Source organism: Beta vulgaris, chromosome 6 (genome assembly GCF_026745355.1).
Source record: "Beta vulgaris subsp. vulgaris cultivar EL10 chromosome 6, EL10.2, whole genome shotgun sequence".
In the NCBI taxonomy this organism is placed as follows: domain Eukaryota; kingdom Viridiplantae; phylum Streptophyta; class Magnoliopsida; order Caryophyllales; family Amaranthaceae; genus Beta; species Beta vulgaris.
Genome location: NC_079207.1, coordinates 10,709,683 through 10,727,813, shown reverse-complemented (window position 1 = coordinate 10,727,813; position 18,131 = coordinate 10,709,683). Strand labels below are relative to the sequence as shown.

The window sequence follows — 18,131 nt, the reverse complement described above, 5'->3', positions numbered from 1 at the left end:
ATTAGTGGTTCTTGTTAGTAATTTTTCTTTCTTCTCCTAATACTATTTGATTTCACCCGTTAATCACCCGACCCATCCATTTAACCCGGTTACAAATGGATGGATGGATTCGGGTGGAGATGGATGCGGGTGATGGATGGATCAGGTGGAGTGGGTGGATGCGGGTGGCGCTCCACCCGCCCCGAACCCGATCCATTTACATCTCTAGTAGCAACGTAAAGTGATCTTGGGGCACATAATACTAATTATATATATTTTAATTCATTTTAAAGGTTTTATATAACAATAATGAATAATTTTGAAAAAAAAAGATTAAAAAACCTCATGCCCGTCCGCTAGCCCGGTCCAGCCCGTCAGGTGCACGTACCGCCATAGTCGCTTCCTGAACTGTGAAAATCGGTAACAGGCCGGTGTGGCCAAGATTTTCCAACCCATAGAGCAGTCTGTTCAACCCATGATTTTCCCATTCCAGCCCGATAGGCCTCGTAACCCGGTCCGTCCAACCCGCACCGGTGGCCAATACTAGTGAGTAGTGACCCTAACACTAGTGGTACTCTCATAGTCTCATTAGTCATTTCTCATTAAAGGTGGATTGATTTACTTAGGAAAAGTCTCAATCCAATAATCTTTTCCCATAGAAAAGAAAAAACAGGTGTTTGAATGTCCCCTGAAACACGGGCCCTTTGAATTGATGTTCCTTCCCCAAACAAGCCTAATTTTCCCAAAAAGACCACAAAAAAGAATATGGACGACGAAAAGTCGAAAACACTCAAAAAGAATGTATTAGATTTAGATGAGTTTGCCTTTGTACTCAAACTCCATACTCCATACTCCATACTCCATTCTCCATTCTCCATTCTCCATTCTCCAATAAGCATTATCCCCTGCCTGTGTGCGGCGTCCGTTGTGTCGCCTTCCCTCTGATAGTCAGATGGACTCCATTAAACAAAACGCCTCCAAAACTATAACTGCAAGAGAAGAGAGAGAAACTTCTGGTTCCCCCAAAAAAGTATGGTTTTTCTCCGCTTTACTCACTCTACAATATGGTGCTCAACCTTTGATTTCCAAGCGCTTCACCAGGTTTTTTCTTTTTCCGCCATTTGTTCTGTTGTTTTCCAGAACATAGTTAGTTTTCGATTTTGCTATTGTTCGTTTGATTTCTCGTCTCAATTTTAATATTACACTGCTTATTTTACCTAATTTCTGTTGTATTCTCAGATAATATGATCCTAATGTGTTACAGTTTACTTATTTGTCTGTTAGAAACTAGTTGGATTATCATTCTACATAAAGTTATGTGATTTAGTCCTGTCATTGCGGCTTTTGCCTTGTTATTGAGACTGCAAGTACTGACGGCCCGTTTGGTACTCGTTAATAAATTGCGGTAATGGGAATGAGTTTTGAGTGTAATTTTATTAGGGAAGCATCCAGTCATTTTTTCTCCATGGGCAAGCAATCTCATCCCTAAACTTGTGTTTTTGTCTTCAAGGGGAAGCAATTTTCATTACCACCTACAAGGTGGTATTGGATGGAAATGAAAATTCAAGAAGGAAAGTAGACATTTTAGGATAAATTAGCATTACCATGGAAATGGACAATGATATTTTTCACAAATTTACACACAAATTCATTTGCATTACCACCATTTACGACCAACTACCAAAAGGCTTCTTGTTCGAGTTTTGCCGGTATTCGGTTATATGGCCGTATTTGGTTGCTGTAATATAATTACAAAACACAAATATTAGAGCTTTAGCCACATTTTAGAGGATTGGGATGGTGTTTCAGTTTCATTAAGATACTTTTGTCTGGTAATCAGTTTACTGAAAGGGAGCTTTTGTTTTGATGCAAATTGGAGTTTTTTCCCTAGAGACTATGGAGGAATGTTGTAGTGTAGAGATCTACTGGAAAAGTTTCTCAATGATAAATTATTTCAATGTCTTTTTTATGTTGTACTATACAATCAAGTAGATACCAATTATGAGCCATTAAATTATTTTTGTCAAATAATTTTGTACTAACATCTAATGCAATTGGTCAAATCGGCTAATAGTGAAATAATCAATGAAATAATACAAGCTATTAGCCATCCGCTAAACAAGGCCTATACTCTGTACTAATTTGTGAGCCCGGGCAACATGGCATTCAACCTATGTGGGATATGCTTACAGTGTTGAGACCCTTGGCGTTGTGACCCCCCTCCCCTCCCAAAACAACAACCACCATATAATAAGAAGCTGGTTCATGCATTCTAGCAATTTCATGAGGATTTAGTGAATTTTCATGAATGTCTCATAAGACAATCCTTTACGTTGAATTTTCTAGTGACGTAAGTGACCAGTCATTTAGCTTTTGTGTTTCTTAAGTATAGGGGTAGGCTGTGTACATTTGACCACTCCTTCCTTGACTTTATTAACGCTTCACCCCCATGCCCAAGGTGATGGTGTCGTAGGCTCGCAGCCACTGGTGTGCAATCTTTATATTGCTAGTCATTGTGATTGAGGTCATGTTGTGGTTTACTGATATTCTTGACTCAATATGATAGAAGTTTGAGGGTTAATTGTAATCTTGATTACCGTTGTTTGAACAGATTGTTATGCTAAATACCTTGGACATCTTTTTTAGTATAACACTTAATTCTCCCATCATCATTACTAGATTCAGGGAGTGATTTATTCAAAGAAACTTGACTTATTTTAACTTAGATTATCGGACCTTGAATTGAACTTATGGTACTAAAGTACTAATTTGAATATATTTGAACTATTTCTTTGTTGGAATAAGTGAAAAGTAAGTCGAACAATTTAGGATTTACCTCTACATGTAACATGATACAAATAAAAAGGGAAATTGAAAAGACTCTGAAGTTGGGTGTTTTTTGGTATATTCCTATGTATCTAAGTAAAACCTAAGCAAAATTGCAGAAACTTATGGGTTACCATTTTTTCAAACTGCACCAAATCAAGTTGCACCAAGAAAGTTTGTTGCAGTTTGTGGTAATAATAACCAGATTTTCATTATATGTAAAATATTATATTGAAAGAAAAGGTTTTTTAGCCGGGATAAGTTTTAGGAGAAGTTGTTTGTTTCCCTGCTGATTTAGAAATGCACCCGCTGAGATATAGTTTGAGTTGTATATTTTAAGAATAATGTAATACAATTATACTAGAGGTTTTGATTTGATGAGATACTCCTTAGGTTTCAATGATGATGAAAATGCACTGGTGAAATATTAGGATTGAAGCAATAATCTTAGGGTAGAATAAACTAGGGGATATACAAGAGGTAGCTCGATAAGAATGTAGAGGATGAGGAGAGAGGTGGAGGTTTGGAAAGGGGAGTTATGAATGATGGTGGTGGGTGGGGATCACAACCTTTTTAATAATGCAAGAACGCTTGCACATATAATTTATATGTTAAATTCAGTGAAACTTGAATGGTACCTCGTGAATGTATTGCAACCTCAAGTATTCTCAGTTAAAATTTATAATCCTTAAATGCACATGGCACGTTAATGTCCAAAAAATTTACTTTTGGGGCTTACACTATACATTTCTAAAATAGGAAGGGTACCATGTGCATTTGCTGAGCTCTGAGAATGAACTAATATCTAAGACCACATAAGTTCTCTTAGTCAAAGCTTTTGGTGCTTCATCTCCTGAATTTAGAGGAGGGTCCTAACTCTTGTGTCCTCTGGCTGAGAGTTTACAGTTTTAGGAAATCTGATGTATTGTTTGATTTGGTATTTCTTCATTTAAATAAAAAATCGCTGTGAATCATGAGGAAAATAACCACACCCCATTTTTCTAGGCAGAAGCTGCACCATGTTACAACTTACAACAATAGGGTTAGGTGCCGTTTGATTTCTGTTGTAATGTTATTATTGAATGAAAACCCTATCTATAGCAGCTTTCTCTGCCTCGGTAGTTCCCATAAATGTTCTTCAATTGTGTAACTGTGTTGAATTTTTATTTTTCTTGTAGGCGAGAGGTAATTGTAACTTCGTCCGTTCTGGCTTGTGAAGTTGCAAAGGTTATACCTATACTGTATCTTTGCTTTCCATTATGAGATGGTATACTTGTATGATTCTAAAATCTGTTTACTTTTCAGGTGATATGTGCTTTCGCAGTCCTCACGTTCAATGGTAGCCTAACCAAATTATGCAAAGATTGGTCTTTGCTCCGGGCATTGACCTTTTCAGGACTTCCAGCTGCAATATATGCACTGCAAAATAGTTTGCTTCAGATATCTTACAAAAATCTGGACTCCCTTACATTTTCAATGCTGAACCAGACAAAGCTATTTTTCACGGCATTCTTTGGGTTTGTGATATTGAGGTATTCAGTGTGTAACATTGCTGCATATTATCTCTTCTTTTTTTGGTTATACTGGAGTGGTCTTTTTGGATAATTTCTCAATCTATGCTATTCTATGTTATTTTGTTCTTTATTTTTCCCTTCTGAAGTATTCATGTTTGGTCTTGAACTCTCCGACATGGGTATATATGCTCCAACACTTCATGTTGGGCCGATATTATGAACTTCGATTTTCATAAAATAGTTGAGTCTGACACTTGGACCCCTTGTCCACATGAGTACCTGAGTTCGAGTGACATAGCTAGTATTCGCACAACACTGTCACTTGTGCTTTGGTGTGAATCATTCATTTAGTTTCTTGAGTTCCTTAGTAGTCTTGATTTGTGTTGCTCTAGGATATGGATTGGTGACTGGGTGCTGATCCAAGGGTCTGATACTTGAATTCTATTTTAAGGTTGTTTCAACTTTCGACTCAAGTATTTTTGAATAGAATCCAGAAGAATTAAAATATCTTATGTAAAACATTAATTTTCAATTTATGTTGCTTGGAAATAAGGATTTGGCCTGAGTACTCCTGTTTCTTTAAAGTGGTCTGAGTAACATAGGTCTCGATCTTGTCAGATGGATACAATAATACAAGTATCAGTCAGTTTTGAAGCTCAGCATTGTGATGAACAATGTAAATATATTGCACTTCTCATGCTGTGAAAGGAATCATCTTTAGTTGATCAGGATTTGGGTTTTAATCTTCTATAGGCAGAAACAATCAATTCAACAAATTGGAGCTCTTTTTCTATTGATAGTTGCTGCCGTACTTCTAAGCATTGGTGAAGGGACAAGTAAAGCTTCTAAGAGCCGAAATCCTGAAGAAGTACTATTTTACGGGATTGTTCCTGTGTTGATTGCCTCTGTACTTTCCGGTCTAGCTTCTGCGTTGTGTCAATGGGCTTCTCAGGTATCTTGAACTTTTCTTTGTCACTGCAAAATTCTATTTCTGTCATGTTTCATCTTACTTTACTCTTGTTCTGATTATTTCAGGCCAAGCAACACTCCTCTTACTTGATGACCATAGAAATGTCAATTTTCGGAAGCCTGTGCCTGTTGGCCAGTTTATCCCAATCCCCTGATGGACATGCAATGAAAAAGCATGGGTTCTTATATGGATGGACTCCTTTAACTTTGGTATTCTCTTTTGTCCTTCGCCACATATATGTGTTAATGCATTGGCAGTTTAGTTGAGGTTGTGCAATACTGCAATGCTGTAATGTATTGAGCCACTCGTTGATGTTTCAATGTATGTGCTGAATTTGCTAGACGAAATGGACCAGGGGTTCTACTCCTGTCTAATAGGCTGGTCAAAGTATTTTCTGGATGTAAAAATCTCCTTCTCTCATTCTTCTGCTACATTTGTATTGATACTCGCTTCCATTCTTTGGTATAACAAGATTTCCCCCTGGTATTCCTTTCCTTGCTTGGAGGGCGTCCGTGTTTTTTTTTGTTTGCGTCATTGTGTGTCTTTGGGGGAGGGGGATGCTAACCTTTATGCAACCAGACTTGGTCAATGGCCATCCTCACTCTTCATTCTCTTGAGAAGTGAAACCTACCAGAATTAAGTGTGCTACTGGTGCTGATGTCATGTGTGCTAAGAGCTTAACGGGGAAGTATCATTTGGTCATGGTCGTTTTTAAAATGAACATATTGCTCTTTTTCTTTCAGGTCCCTGTTGTAGCAAATGCGCTTGGTGGTATTCTTGTCGGCCTTGTCACAAGTTATGCCGGTGGTGTCAGGAAGGCAAGTTTGCTTAAATTGAAGAACACTTGTCTTCAATCAATTTCTTAATCATGCTTGGATGTTATTGTAGAACCTGTTAAAACATAGCATAGGAGCAGAAATCTGGTCGGGGGAAGCTTTTCTAATTGAATACTGGCTTTATATCTATGTTTTGCAGGGTTTTGTCATAGTTTCTGCACTTCTGGTGACAGCCTTGCTGCAATTCATTTTCGATGGAAAACCACCTTCACCATATTGCCTTGTGGCTCTTCCGCTTGTGATTACCAGCATCTCAATATATCAGAAGTATCCTTACCGTGTTAAGAAGAAGGAAGCTTAGAGAACATAATCATTATGAGTTGGGGAAGTTCATTTTTTTATTATTCTTGCCTCAACTGGGTATCGTAGAATGTAGATTATGGTCTGTTCAGAGTCTGGCAGACCTGTGTTGTCATTTGTCAATGCTAAAGGTGCAAAACTGGTGATGACACTTAGTATCTTTTCACTACTTTTACTATTAGTGATTAAATACTGAATTAAGGTTAAATGCTAAGATGATGTCCCTGTGAAGGTACTCATCTGGCTGATGTACCTGTATCATTGAACAATGAAAATTCATTCACAAGAATGTATAGTTTGAGCGTGACTGGTTTTCAAGTGTTCCTATATCTTCATGTAGTCTCACATTGTGCTTCTAGTTATTGGAACCCTTTTCTTTTACTGAGGTTACTAATATGCTTATAGTTATTGGCACTTTTCATAGTAGCTGGTATTAGAAAATGTTTCAAGAATATTTCTGGACTTCTTGGAATACCATTACTATTTGTTAATGTCCAAATTGGACTCCGACAATTAGTGATATAGTAATCCTCAAGCTATAAGACTTTGCTAGGTTGGCTTGCCACATTATTCTCTCAAACAATTCTGTATTTAACTCTAAATTCCTCCAATAGCTACACTTATTGATACATAATTTTGACTGTTAATATCTCTAAATATATGTAAGAAAAAAATATAAAAGTTTGGTATTTGCGAACTATTATAGATTATTCATTCGCAGAATGGAAAGAGTTAGGGGAAGAGGGTCCTGCAGGAAATGAATGGGAAGATCGAAGAGTTGGAAGAAGAAATGATTTTTTAGTTATGAGAACGTATTGTGTCGGACTCGTCTGACCATAATCTTTGGTCAGACGACTTTCAGGTGGTTCCAATTTTTTTTAGTTAGTCTTAATTTTTTTTTCAGGTAGTCTTAATTTTTTTTCAGGTAGTCTTCATTTTGTTTTCAGTTAATCTTCTTTTTTTTCAGTTGGTTTTTGTACTTCAGTTAGACTTACTTTGGGTTTCAGTTGGTCTTTATTCTTTTTCAGGTAGTCTTCATTCTTTTTCAGGTAGTCTTCGTTTTTTTCAGGTAGTCCAACTGAAAAAAAAAAAACAAAGTCCAACTGAAACAAAACAAAGTCCAACTGAAAGAAACACAATGTCCAACTGAAAGAAAACAAAGTCCAACTGAAAGAAAACAAAGTCCAACTGAAAAGAAAACAAAACACTAACCTCTGCTTTCTCTCACTTTCTCCTTTTTCTTCATTCCTCTTCTGCCAGCTTAACAAAATTGTGAGACACTACCCCTAAATTGCAGAAGAGATGTTGTATTAATAATGACAACAAAATCAATTCATCACCATTTACGATCATCATCACCAATTCATCGTCATCAATCTCATTATCATATATTCATATGGATTAAATCTCTTCTTAATATCTCCAATGTTTTGCGCACCTTTCACTTCTCTTTCTCTTCCTTTGTTCTTCAATCTCAATCTGGTTACCAATGACCTTCAACATCCATGGTAGATACTTGAAAGCCATTGTTAGAGGCTACAGATCTAGATGTCCCATTTTCGCGAGTAGTTGTGTTGGACGCGAACACTTGGACTACATGGTTCCCAAAATCTGACAATTGAGCAACTGAGAAATTTGCATCAATTTATGGTGTTATGGTGTTTACGGTGTTCCATTTCTTTTAGGAACTGAGTTGGGTTATGATGTTTATGGCAGAGCAAAAGTGTAAACCAATAAGTGGAATTATGTAAAGAAAGCTGAACAAGAGTTTTTGCTGGAATGGAAGAAGGAGAGGAGAGAGAAAATGAAGGTTGATGATGAGAAATCAGAATAGTTAGAGAGAGGTAGGAAAGGTGGAAGGGATGAACAGAGAGAGAGGAGTGGTCGTCCGACCAAATGTATTGTGTCAGACGGTCTGACACAATACTTTCACTTTAGTTAGACGCATGGAATTAGCTAAGCATTTTATTCGAACAAATATAGAACCAGCTTGGAAGGCTAGGGGTTATAGCTGACGTTCATTTTTTCTTTTTTTAACGTCACTAATTCAAAACCGAACATGAAACTTTGGTTTCATTCGGCTCCTTTATGGAAAAAGGAAGAATTCTCAGATCCGAATCTAAGGTGGGAACGAAATTACAAAAGACAATTTAATTTTCAAAACATAATTAACCTAGTGATATTTTACCTAAACATGAGTCCAATTTGAGTTCCACTTGGTTGAATGAAAAATCCTGATCCAAAAAAAATCAATGTGAATCCTATAGATGGTGAAATTTTATGTAAGATATCACCATTTCGATGACTGATGCCACTATCAACTAATAGACTTAAAGCTAAAGTCACATTACAATAGAAATATTATATTACTCCCTCCGTCCCATAATATAGTGCTCAGTTCTCATTTTTCACGAGAATTAAGGAAAATGGAAAGAGTTTTAGAATTTCACAAAAATATATATTTAAGTAAATGTTTATTGGGTATTTTTGTCTTGGAACTAGTTTTTTTCTTGTTTTTCCTTTAAAATAAAATGAAAGAGCAATAATATACTTGGAATGGTGTAAAACAATAAATAGGGGCACATATTTTAAAAGAAAGTAGGGGTATTTTGGAAAGTTTTATGTACAAATGAAGGATAATTTAGTCCAAAAAAATTGATAAAAAAAGAAATAGGCACAACATTTTGGGACACCCAAAGAGGAATGCAAGTACTATATTATGGGACGGAGGGAGTATCAAATTATAAATAGTACTCAATGCGTTCCATAATATAGTGCTTGTTTTTTTTACATGGTTTTCAGGACGTAACTTTGATCTTTAATATCTTTAATTTTGTATTAATAAAAAATATAAAAAAGTTGATATTATGAAACTTTACATTGAAACAAATCTAACAAGATCCCACATGAATATTTTTTTTATATAATACAAATGAGAATATCCGATCAAATATTTTTAAATTTGACCCACCAAAAATGATGTAGGCACTATATTATGGGACGGAGGTTGTTCCAATTATACAACTTCCTCCGTCCCGAAATATAGTTCGCATTTTCTTTTTTTCACGGTAATTTATGCAAGTAGAATCTAAGAGAGATAATATAGATTTTTTGTTTATTTAAATAAATGTTGTATGGGAAAAGATGATTTTAGGAGAGAGAATGGAGAATAATTGGTGAAAGAACATTAATTGTAATATTTTGATTGAATAAATAAAAAAAAAAAAGTTTCAAGAAGCAAATACAAGTACATGATAGAACACTATTTTTCTAGACAAATAGTAGAGGTGATCATGGGCCGGGCCGGGCCGCGGCCAAAAAAATTTGCCCATTGGCCGGGCCGGGCCTAAATTTCGGGCCGAATTTTTGTGTCCAAAGCCCGCTATTTCGGGCCGGGCTTTACGGGCCAAAAAATAGACTAAAAAGTCGTTTTTAGCTTGCCCAAAGCCCGCCCAAAAATTAAAAAAAAAAGACCGGGCCGGGCCGGGCCCGCGGGCCGAAAAATTCTGCCCAAAACCCGGCCCAAAAGCGGGCCGGGCCAAAATGATCACCTCTAACAAATAGCAGAAAAATGTGTAACTAAATATGAAAATAAAAACTATATTTTGGAAAACCCAAAATGAAAATGAGAACTGTATCCTGAGACGGAGGGAGTAGTAGATGGTACGAGTCTCTCTGCCTAAGTGCAATCTGTACTTGCTCTGGTCGCCTATTTGAAGGGGGTTTTAGGTGGGGTTTTTGCGTTTCATTTGCAGCTCTTTTCTTTATTTGTTTCGCTCAAATATCATCAACGAAGAAGAAGAAGCAAAAGCATGGCAGGAAGATTAGGAAGAAGAGTAGTACACTTCCCCAATCTCCCAATCAAACTCCTTATGCCTCCTTCCTTCTCCAACATCACCGAAATCGCTCTCAAAACCATTCCTTCTGCTACCAAGATTGAAATCAAGAGAGTTCTGGAATCACTCTATGGTTTCCAAGTCGAGAAAGTACAAACCCTAAATATGGAAGGCAAGAAGAAGAAAAGAGGTGGTATTCTTCTTGCTAAACCTGATTATAAGAAAGCCTATGTAACCCTAAAATCCCCTCTTTCAATTTCACCTGATCTTTTCCCAATTAAGGTAATTCTCGATGATAAGAAGGAATTGAATAAGCAATCTCAGACCACCATTGTTGAGGAATCAGGTGGTAGAAGAAGATCTCATTGGCTCGAAGGCGAGCGTTCGCCTTCCGATTTAGCTCCTTCTCGCCAACGCCGTGATTCCCAGGAGACTGCCAAATTCCCATGGACTAGCATGAGAAAGTGAGGAACACCACTCCTGCTGCTTAGGTAGTTTTGCTAATTTACTTCATTCTTCTTCTTTTGTTATTTTACTTGTCAACATGAAGGAAGAAATCTATGTTGTGGAAAGATTGTTGGTTTCTTATGATAATGCTTCTGTTATTTTAATTTATGGTGGTTTGGTTTCTGTTTGTCTTTGGCTGCTGCATAGTGGTTATGCAACTTGTTTTTGTTATTCATTTTAGTGAAACTTGTTAACTCATTAGTAATAATGGTTTTTTTGTTTGGCAAATCGATCTCAATTCTATTGTCAATGCTATCTGATTTTACGAGTTTCTTGTATGTGGAACTATGTATATTACATAGTTAAGACATAGGATTTGCAAATGTTGAACCCCATATATTGTGCACACGAGAGTTATTTCTCATTGAAGAGTGAGAGAGGATAATGCTTTTTAAGCTTAGGGAGTTACGATTTCGTTTGCCAATTGTTTCTGTGACGAAATGTCACTAGGGGTTACAAGCGCTCGATGATCCTTTTGTTTTATGGGCTATTCATGCCCAATTCATATATTTGCAAATTGCATAGTTTGTTTCTGTGACGAAATATCACTAGGGATTACAAGTGCTCGATGATCCTTTTGTTTTATGGACTATTCATGCCCAATTCATATATTTGCAAATTGTATAGTTAGCTTGTCATTGGATAATGGAAATTTATGAGGTGATTTTGCTGATATCTGTAGGAAAAATGAAACATCATTTCAAATTTGACACGTATTACCGCAACACACAAATGAATGAATTATTAAATAGGCAGGCTGGGGTATCACACTGTTTTACATCATTTTATGAAATATTTCATCTCAGATTTTTCTAGCTCTTCACCGTCCAATTGGCTCTAGGTCTTGGATCCAATATTTTCTTTGTTCTACAGTGCCTAAACAGGTCGATGTGCTGTTTTTGTTGTCTTGGTTCACTTACAAGATGAGACCCGTAGCTATAAACTTAGGGACTGTGATTGATGTGGAGAAGATGTTTTGGTGATTGCTATGCTGAAGAATTCCTGATTTTTCTGGCAACTTTATCTATGTCTTGTTCAACCTATAAGGTTTCTTAGGGCATGGATTGTCTTCTTCTACTATTGGGTATATTGCCTCCTGGGTTTGATGTTCCCTGTTCTTCTCCAAGTTCTGTGTCGATCTTTTCACTAAAAAAAGATGGTTGTCTTATCGTTTTCAATCTATGAATCCAGCTTGAGTTTCTCCGTGGTTTGCTGATCTGCTTTATATATTCGCCTTGAAGCTCAGAGTAGTCTCTCTGCAGTTCAGACATCTTTTCTTTTACCTTCTCAAGCTCAGTTCTAAGAATCTTGATCTCTTTCTTTGCAGATGACCACCTTTCATCATCTTCGCGAGTATTGCCTCCAATTGTTTCTTCATTGCTTTGCATTGCAGTCCTCATCTTCACTTGCTCTGAAAACAGCACCTGTTGAATATATGCATAGATAGTCAAATATGTTTGAGATTCTAAATTCTTTAATGGACATAATTACATATTTCTTGTCTTGGCTTGCGACTTCGTACAACTTTCAAGTTTAAAAATAAGTTTACATATAAAACACTTGTTATTAAAGGTTTTCTTCATGCAAGAGTGTCAATTGCCATCTTGGGTGCTTAAGTTGAGGGACTGAGGGAATAGAGGCGCTCACGCTCTTGATTTATAATATCTATTGTAAGGATTTTTTTCAAGGACTTGTGTGGATCACTTCCTTCTTTTTGTAGAAATAAAAAAGAACACAAATAGGTTCCACTTACACTAGTACCCCTGCTTTACAGATGCTCGGACTCACCAATTTATAGGCGCTGAGGCACAAGGTGATTGCGTTCAAGCGCTTTTTTTTGTGCTAGGTGACACAATTTTAAATAGGCGCAAAAAGCGCACAGAGGTGCAAGATAGCGCACCAAGGCACACCCAGGACGCACAATTTCTTCTACGTCATTTTTCAAAATGAAATTCATTAGTTGTTCCTCACTTCAATGAGGCGCCCATAAGGCGCACCTAGGTATACTAGGATTTTTATCGCCTTAATGGGCCTTGAGCTTTTTTATACAATTGGACTCGGTTATGAGTGTCCGACACTAGTATGGAGGGGTAAATGGCTCGAGTCTGAGAATCACAGAATTCGCACTGGAGAATTATTATCTGGAAGCCCTTATGGCTAACAATAATGCATGATGAAAGGTTATCCATATGCTAAATCCAATGGTCAACTTTTGTGTAGCTCCTTGTTTATAGGTTTTTTATTCTTTTATTTTTTTACTGTGAATGCAAAGGATAGACTTACTGATTCTAGATTGAAAAGTAGTACCTGTATAATAGTTTTCATTGGCAGTCGTTCATTCTGCGCCACATGCATGCAAGCATCAATTGAGAGCTTTTGACAATTCATTATCTTGCACAACCTTCTACGCTCTTGCTCTGGTAGTGAAGGGTGGGTCTGATGCAGTGTTTAGGTAAGTAGGCTGTAAAAATTGCTACTAACTGAAGTTGGCATAGAAGTAGTGGATGCAATGTTTACCTTCAGGTAGGTATCAATTGCCCTATATAGACCGTCATGACATAGTCTGGAATTTGCTGGCAATGCCTCTGCTAGAACTTGGAACTTAGAGATTGTGAGATTTGGTTCTGATGCAATTTCAGCCAAATAATTGTCTAGGAGCTTACTGACATCCAGATTTTCAATCAGCCTCTGTTGTTGGTGTTGTTGCTGTTCGTGCATCAGAAAATATTCCACTATTCTTTGCACAGTGTCAATGTTGTGCATTGTCTTCTCTTCTGGTGAACTGCGCCAAAGACTGGTATGGTTAGTTTAGAGTAAAAATTTTCATTTTACTTGGATAGGGGATTTGGAGGGGAAGGGAAAGAGAGGAAATCATTTTCCTTGCTCGGATACATGATGGAGAAACGAAAGGGGAAGGAATGGGAAGAATACAATTTTCTTCCTCTCTTAATAAACCAAATCCTTCCGATGTTGGAAAGATTTGGAAGGAGAACGAAACCTAATACTTTCCTCTTCAACCTTTCCCTCCATCAATGCTATCCAAACAAAGTGTCGAGGGTTCATTGAACACAATTTTTTTCTTGACGGGCATCTAACAGGCTACACCTTATACTCCCTCCATTTGTTTTAATCTACATACATTCCTTTTTGATCCGTTTGTTTTTAATCTACAAGCTGTTGCTTTTTCTATTTTTGGCAACATGTTCGATCTATTATCTTCTTTTTTTCCACACATGTGATCCATTTTCTAAGATAATTACCCACCTTAAAATTTCTCTCTCCACCTTTTCAGTTTATTTGTTCTCACTTTTAGACTTCCTTCTTGGTTCTCCTCCAAAGTAATGTGAGTAAATTAAAAAGAAATGAAGGGAGTATATGCTATGAGTGTGTGTATTAAAATTATAATTTTGCACAAAGTACCTTATGTATTGCATTTTCTATATTAGATAACCTATTTCCTAGTGTTCTGACTTCAAATGCCTAAATTATCCTTGTAGTAGTTTGTGCAAATTAGAACTCAAGTATTTCAAGTCAGAATTCCGTAAAAAGGTATTTCTGCTGGAATTATGATTATAAATTCTGAAAACTTAACTTGCACAGATCACCAGTGAAGGTGGTGTCAATTGCCGTGCCGGAGAAAAAGATTATTTCTAGGTGGGTCTTTTGCAAAGTGTTTGATATGTTGGGAATTTTCCGTCATTTTCTGATTTTCTAACCGTCTTTGGAGGTTAATAATTGAGAAAGTGATTCAAACTAAAAGATTATAGTTGATGTAGCATGTAGTGAACTCACTTTAACAGTGTCCCTCGGTTACCACATCTTGGAATCAGGAGGTCTTGCACATTGGCATTATTCAAGACTGAGCCAACTCTCTTTTCGAGCTCTGAGATTAATGCTGGTGTCGCAGAGTATATCATAGCCATCTTTAACATCCATAACAAAAACTTACAGGAAACAGCTTCCTTCTGAGGGGGAAGTAGGCTGATGAGGCTTTCGATGATCATCTTTTGCTCCTTATTTTGGCTGAGATCACCTTCTTGATTTGTCCCACTTATAATACTGAACTGGAGCTCATTTTTCCCATACCAGTGGCTTCTTTGCCCTATTACCTCTCCGTCCATCCTTGGCAACCATTTTTCTGCATAATGCTGGAGACATGAACCTATTATCTCCGGTTTGGTACCTTTTGACTTCAATGCTGCTATAATTCTGCTAAAGTGGTCAATGCGCAAGGTTGCAACATCGTCAAACCACCAACTATCATTATCAATCAGCTCATTCTTGTCTTGAAAAGCTTTCCAAGATATCGAATCACAACATCTCCGTACAATCTGAAGGTTTTCTCCCCAGGGAGATAGATTCTCACAAGTTTTGAGAACTATAATTGAGTCTCTCCACGAAGCCAGTACTATGAATGTTAGAAAGGCTTCTGTCTTGGATATTAGGTTTCCATCTTCAAATTCCTCTGTCATTTCTAGAAATTCTGATGCACACCTCAGAAGAGCCACATTGTTGGGGTTCAGATCTATAGGTTGGCCATAACAAAATTTTAGAACTACTTCGAAAGCTGTTGCTCCACCTGGAAAGTTGTCAAGCTTAATGTTGTGCTCTAAACTTGAGCTTGTGGGCTGGAAGTCTACTTGGCTTATGTAGCCGCTTTTTGTAAATAGTGCGTACTGTTTCAAGAGTTAGTGAGTGACACAATGGAGTCAGAGATGATCACAGAAATATCAAATTGAGAAGTTGATTGGTAAATTATTAACATCTAGAGGGAAGACCTTGTTGGAAGTTAGAACTGCAAGGTCTTTTCTTATAATGGAAGGGTTTAATTTAAACTTTCTCTATTCGTTAAACCTTTCCTACTTGCTCCACTTTTTTAGCACCTCTACCTCTGTGACATCCCGAGGCCCAGCTTTTGTCATGACTAAACCAAGCTAGAACAGAAAAAACAACCTCCTAACTTGAACGTATTTGCCTAATTAGATACATTCCGCACCTAATAACTAATACTAGAAATCAGCAACTACACCAGAAAATTCGAATCCACTATTTCTGAAGCATCGTTTAACAAAAGTGACAGATCCTGAGAATGATTTGAGACACATGCATGGTTTACTAAACTCTTTAAGGATTCCCAGCTAAAACCACTCTTCTTCCAGAAAGAAGATCCAAAAGGCTAAGACGAACAGGACTGAAGGGTATAGATGTATTCAACATGCAACTTAACCAACAATTTCAGTAAAATTATCTTCACATACAGATAAAGCTAGAATGTAGAACATCAAAATTGACAAGCACTACGAAAAGCTGAAATTGAGACATCTGGAGAGACAGAGACCTGTTAACCTGTCAGCAATCTTAAAAGTGTTCTTTGTGTTTTGTTTTATAGTTTGGCAGCTGGTGTAAATGCCTATATTGAGATTAGAGACTATTATCTTTCAGTAATCAGATATATAACTAAGGTTACATTACTTTCCTTTGATACTCATATCATCTCATGCATCATCTCTAGTAAAGAGTGTGGCATTCAGTTATTTGTTCTCTGTATAAATGCTTCTCTTTGCTTTTGCTAAGCTGTTTAAATATCTTTTGAAACAATTCTCAATACTTGATATAATTTTTTAAACTTATTCTTAAATTTTAGGATTGTGGATAGAATGATGTATAATATGCTCTATCACAACAGAACGACCCAGTATGCTGCTCTGGCATATCAATGTTCTGGTTTGCTGAAGAAAGCAGACTTACATATTTTATGACACATTTAGTGCTTGGATTACTGAGTACAACCTTTGATTAAGTAATTCCAGGCTGTCAGTTCCGCCTTAGAGCTATCTTGATTGTTGAATAAGAAAGAACCCCCCTTCCCCAGGACAAGCAAACAAAAAAAGAAGAAGATAGTAATTTGACTCTTTGTTAGTCACCTTTGAATATGTAATTGTGTGTTATCATATGGTCATAGTTCAATACCTACATCACTATATGTTACTAGGTGCACAAGGTAAGCTCAAAATGGAAAAACATTTGATATTGTAGATGAATATAAAAGAAACTTCGGGAAACTCTAGCCTTTTGTTCACCTTGGAGATTGTTTTTTTTGTCCCTCGTAGCAACATTGAAATATTTATCTGGTTGATTTAATAGTTACCTTATGCACATGAAAGGTATCTTCTTCGATTTGAATTGACAGATCTGTTGGGATATCAGAAACCACAAACCTGTATGAAACATACAAGTAGTTGCACAAGTTGAAGGGAGTTAATGGAAAAGAAAAGAGAGAAGTTTCTCTTGTAGGAAAGCATCAATCACATTACTTTTTCAGAAATTGTGAATTGTTTTTTGTACTTGTAGTAAATGAAAAATAGACTTATTTTTACCATGAATGATCCTTCTTTTCAAAGCTGTAAGCTACATTGTTGTTTTTGTTGGGAAGTATAATCTTGCCGGGAATTTGGTTTGTGTCATTTCTGCTACTCTCCTGGTTTCGTGCTTCAGTTGTAAGTGCATGTTTCTTCATGGTTAATACCTTTTTTCCCACAGAAGAAATATGGTATGAGGATGCTATTCTTATTGAACGAGATTCAGGGGTGGGACAAGGATGTGCTTAATGTATGACAGATGAGTTTGTGGCTTTGGATGAGAAGACAACTCGGATGGTAGTTGTATGACTTGTAATTTTCTTCCTTATAGGTTATTATTTGTCACAGAGTTTTATCACTGTCAGACAGAAACAGAAAATCTGACTATCTGCTTACTCTTAAGTAAAACATATCTGGGTTCAGTTACAGGTCAATCAAGTTGATACATAGGACAGAGAATGTCATTTAGTACATACCTATTGTGGCCGACCACTTAATCAATGGAGATACATCAGCAATTATTGTGTGGTATACAATAGAAACAGCATTAATAGCAGAGAATGTTGCATGGGAATTGGTGGTGGAAAAGGATTATGCTCCTATCTATGCTACTTGGCCTTGAGGTTGGGTACTGCTACTAGACATAGTATGTATCTAGTTGTGCGACTTTTCTATTTTGTATAGAAAGTGTTAGAATAAGTGTTCGTACCAATGCGGACAATCGGAGTGTTAGAGAATCCGATACGGGTATTTGAGCTAAATTAAAGAGTCGGAGCTACATAGTTATCTATTATAAGAGGTTGAATTTTATTCTCTGTCCTAATCTCTTCATTTATTAGTATGGTCCATATGGTGTCGTATTCATAGTTATTGCCAAGTTGAGACAAATCAGATTTGGTTCAAGTAAAACGGATTCTTATGTTTTGAGTTTGGTGTCATCAGTGATGCCAAAAGAAGGTTCAGTTGTATGGGCATATATGTCCTCATGAGTGGACTGAGGCACT

The 18,131-nt window shown here is 36.9% G+C and overlaps 3 protein-coding genes across 4 annotated transcripts; 2 read left to right on the top strand and 1 right to left on the bottom strand.

Annotated features, from left to right (window-relative positions):
• The first annotated feature begins 711 nt into the window (after positions 1-711).
• On the top strand, positions 712-6,749 carry LOC104895678 (UDP-N-acetylglucosamine transporter ROCK1). 2 transcript variants are annotated; one of them, XM_057395882.1, is made up of 8 exons: positions 712-829; positions 865-1,080; positions 3,984-4,032; positions 4,111-4,337; positions 5,049-5,271; positions 5,355-5,498; positions 6,033-6,107; positions 6,265-6,749. In XM_057395882.1, exons 2-8 carry the CDS (start codon positions 932-934, stop codon positions 6,424-6,426), a joined length of 1,029 nt encoding a protein of 342 aa, XP_057251865.1. In that variant the 5' UTR covers positions 712-829; positions 865-931; the 3' UTR covers positions 6,427-6,749. The 2 variants fall into 2 exon arrangements, with proteins under 2 accessions (XP_057251865.1, XP_010680551.1); XM_010682249.4 differs by having other exon boundaries at positions 729-1,080; positions 5,073-5,271.
• Positions 6,750-10,117: 3,368 nt separating this feature from the next.
• On the top strand, positions 10,118-10,872 carry LOC104895676 (hypothetical protein). The gene has a single exon (XM_048645918.2). The coding sequence runs from the start codon at positions 10,238-10,240 to the stop codon at positions 10,727-10,729; it is 492 nt and encodes a 163-aa protein (XP_048501875.1). The 5' UTR covers positions 10,118-10,237; the 3' UTR covers positions 10,730-10,872.
• A 579-nt stretch (positions 10,873-11,451) lies between these two features.
• Positions 11,452-17,796, bottom strand: LOC104895677 (BTB/POZ domain-containing protein DOT3). Its single transcript, XM_010682248.4, has 6 exons — positions 17,146-17,796; positions 16,917-16,986; positions 14,561-15,444; positions 13,286-13,550; positions 13,076-13,204; positions 11,452-12,192 (listed from the first exon to the last, which is right to left on the bottom strand). Exons 1-6 carry the CDS (start codon positions 17,283-17,285, stop codon positions 11,821-11,823), a joined length of 1,860 nt encoding a protein of 619 aa, XP_010680550.3. The 5' UTR covers positions 17,286-17,796; the 3' UTR covers positions 11,452-11,820.
• Between the last annotated feature and the right edge of the window lie 335 nt (positions 17,797-18,131).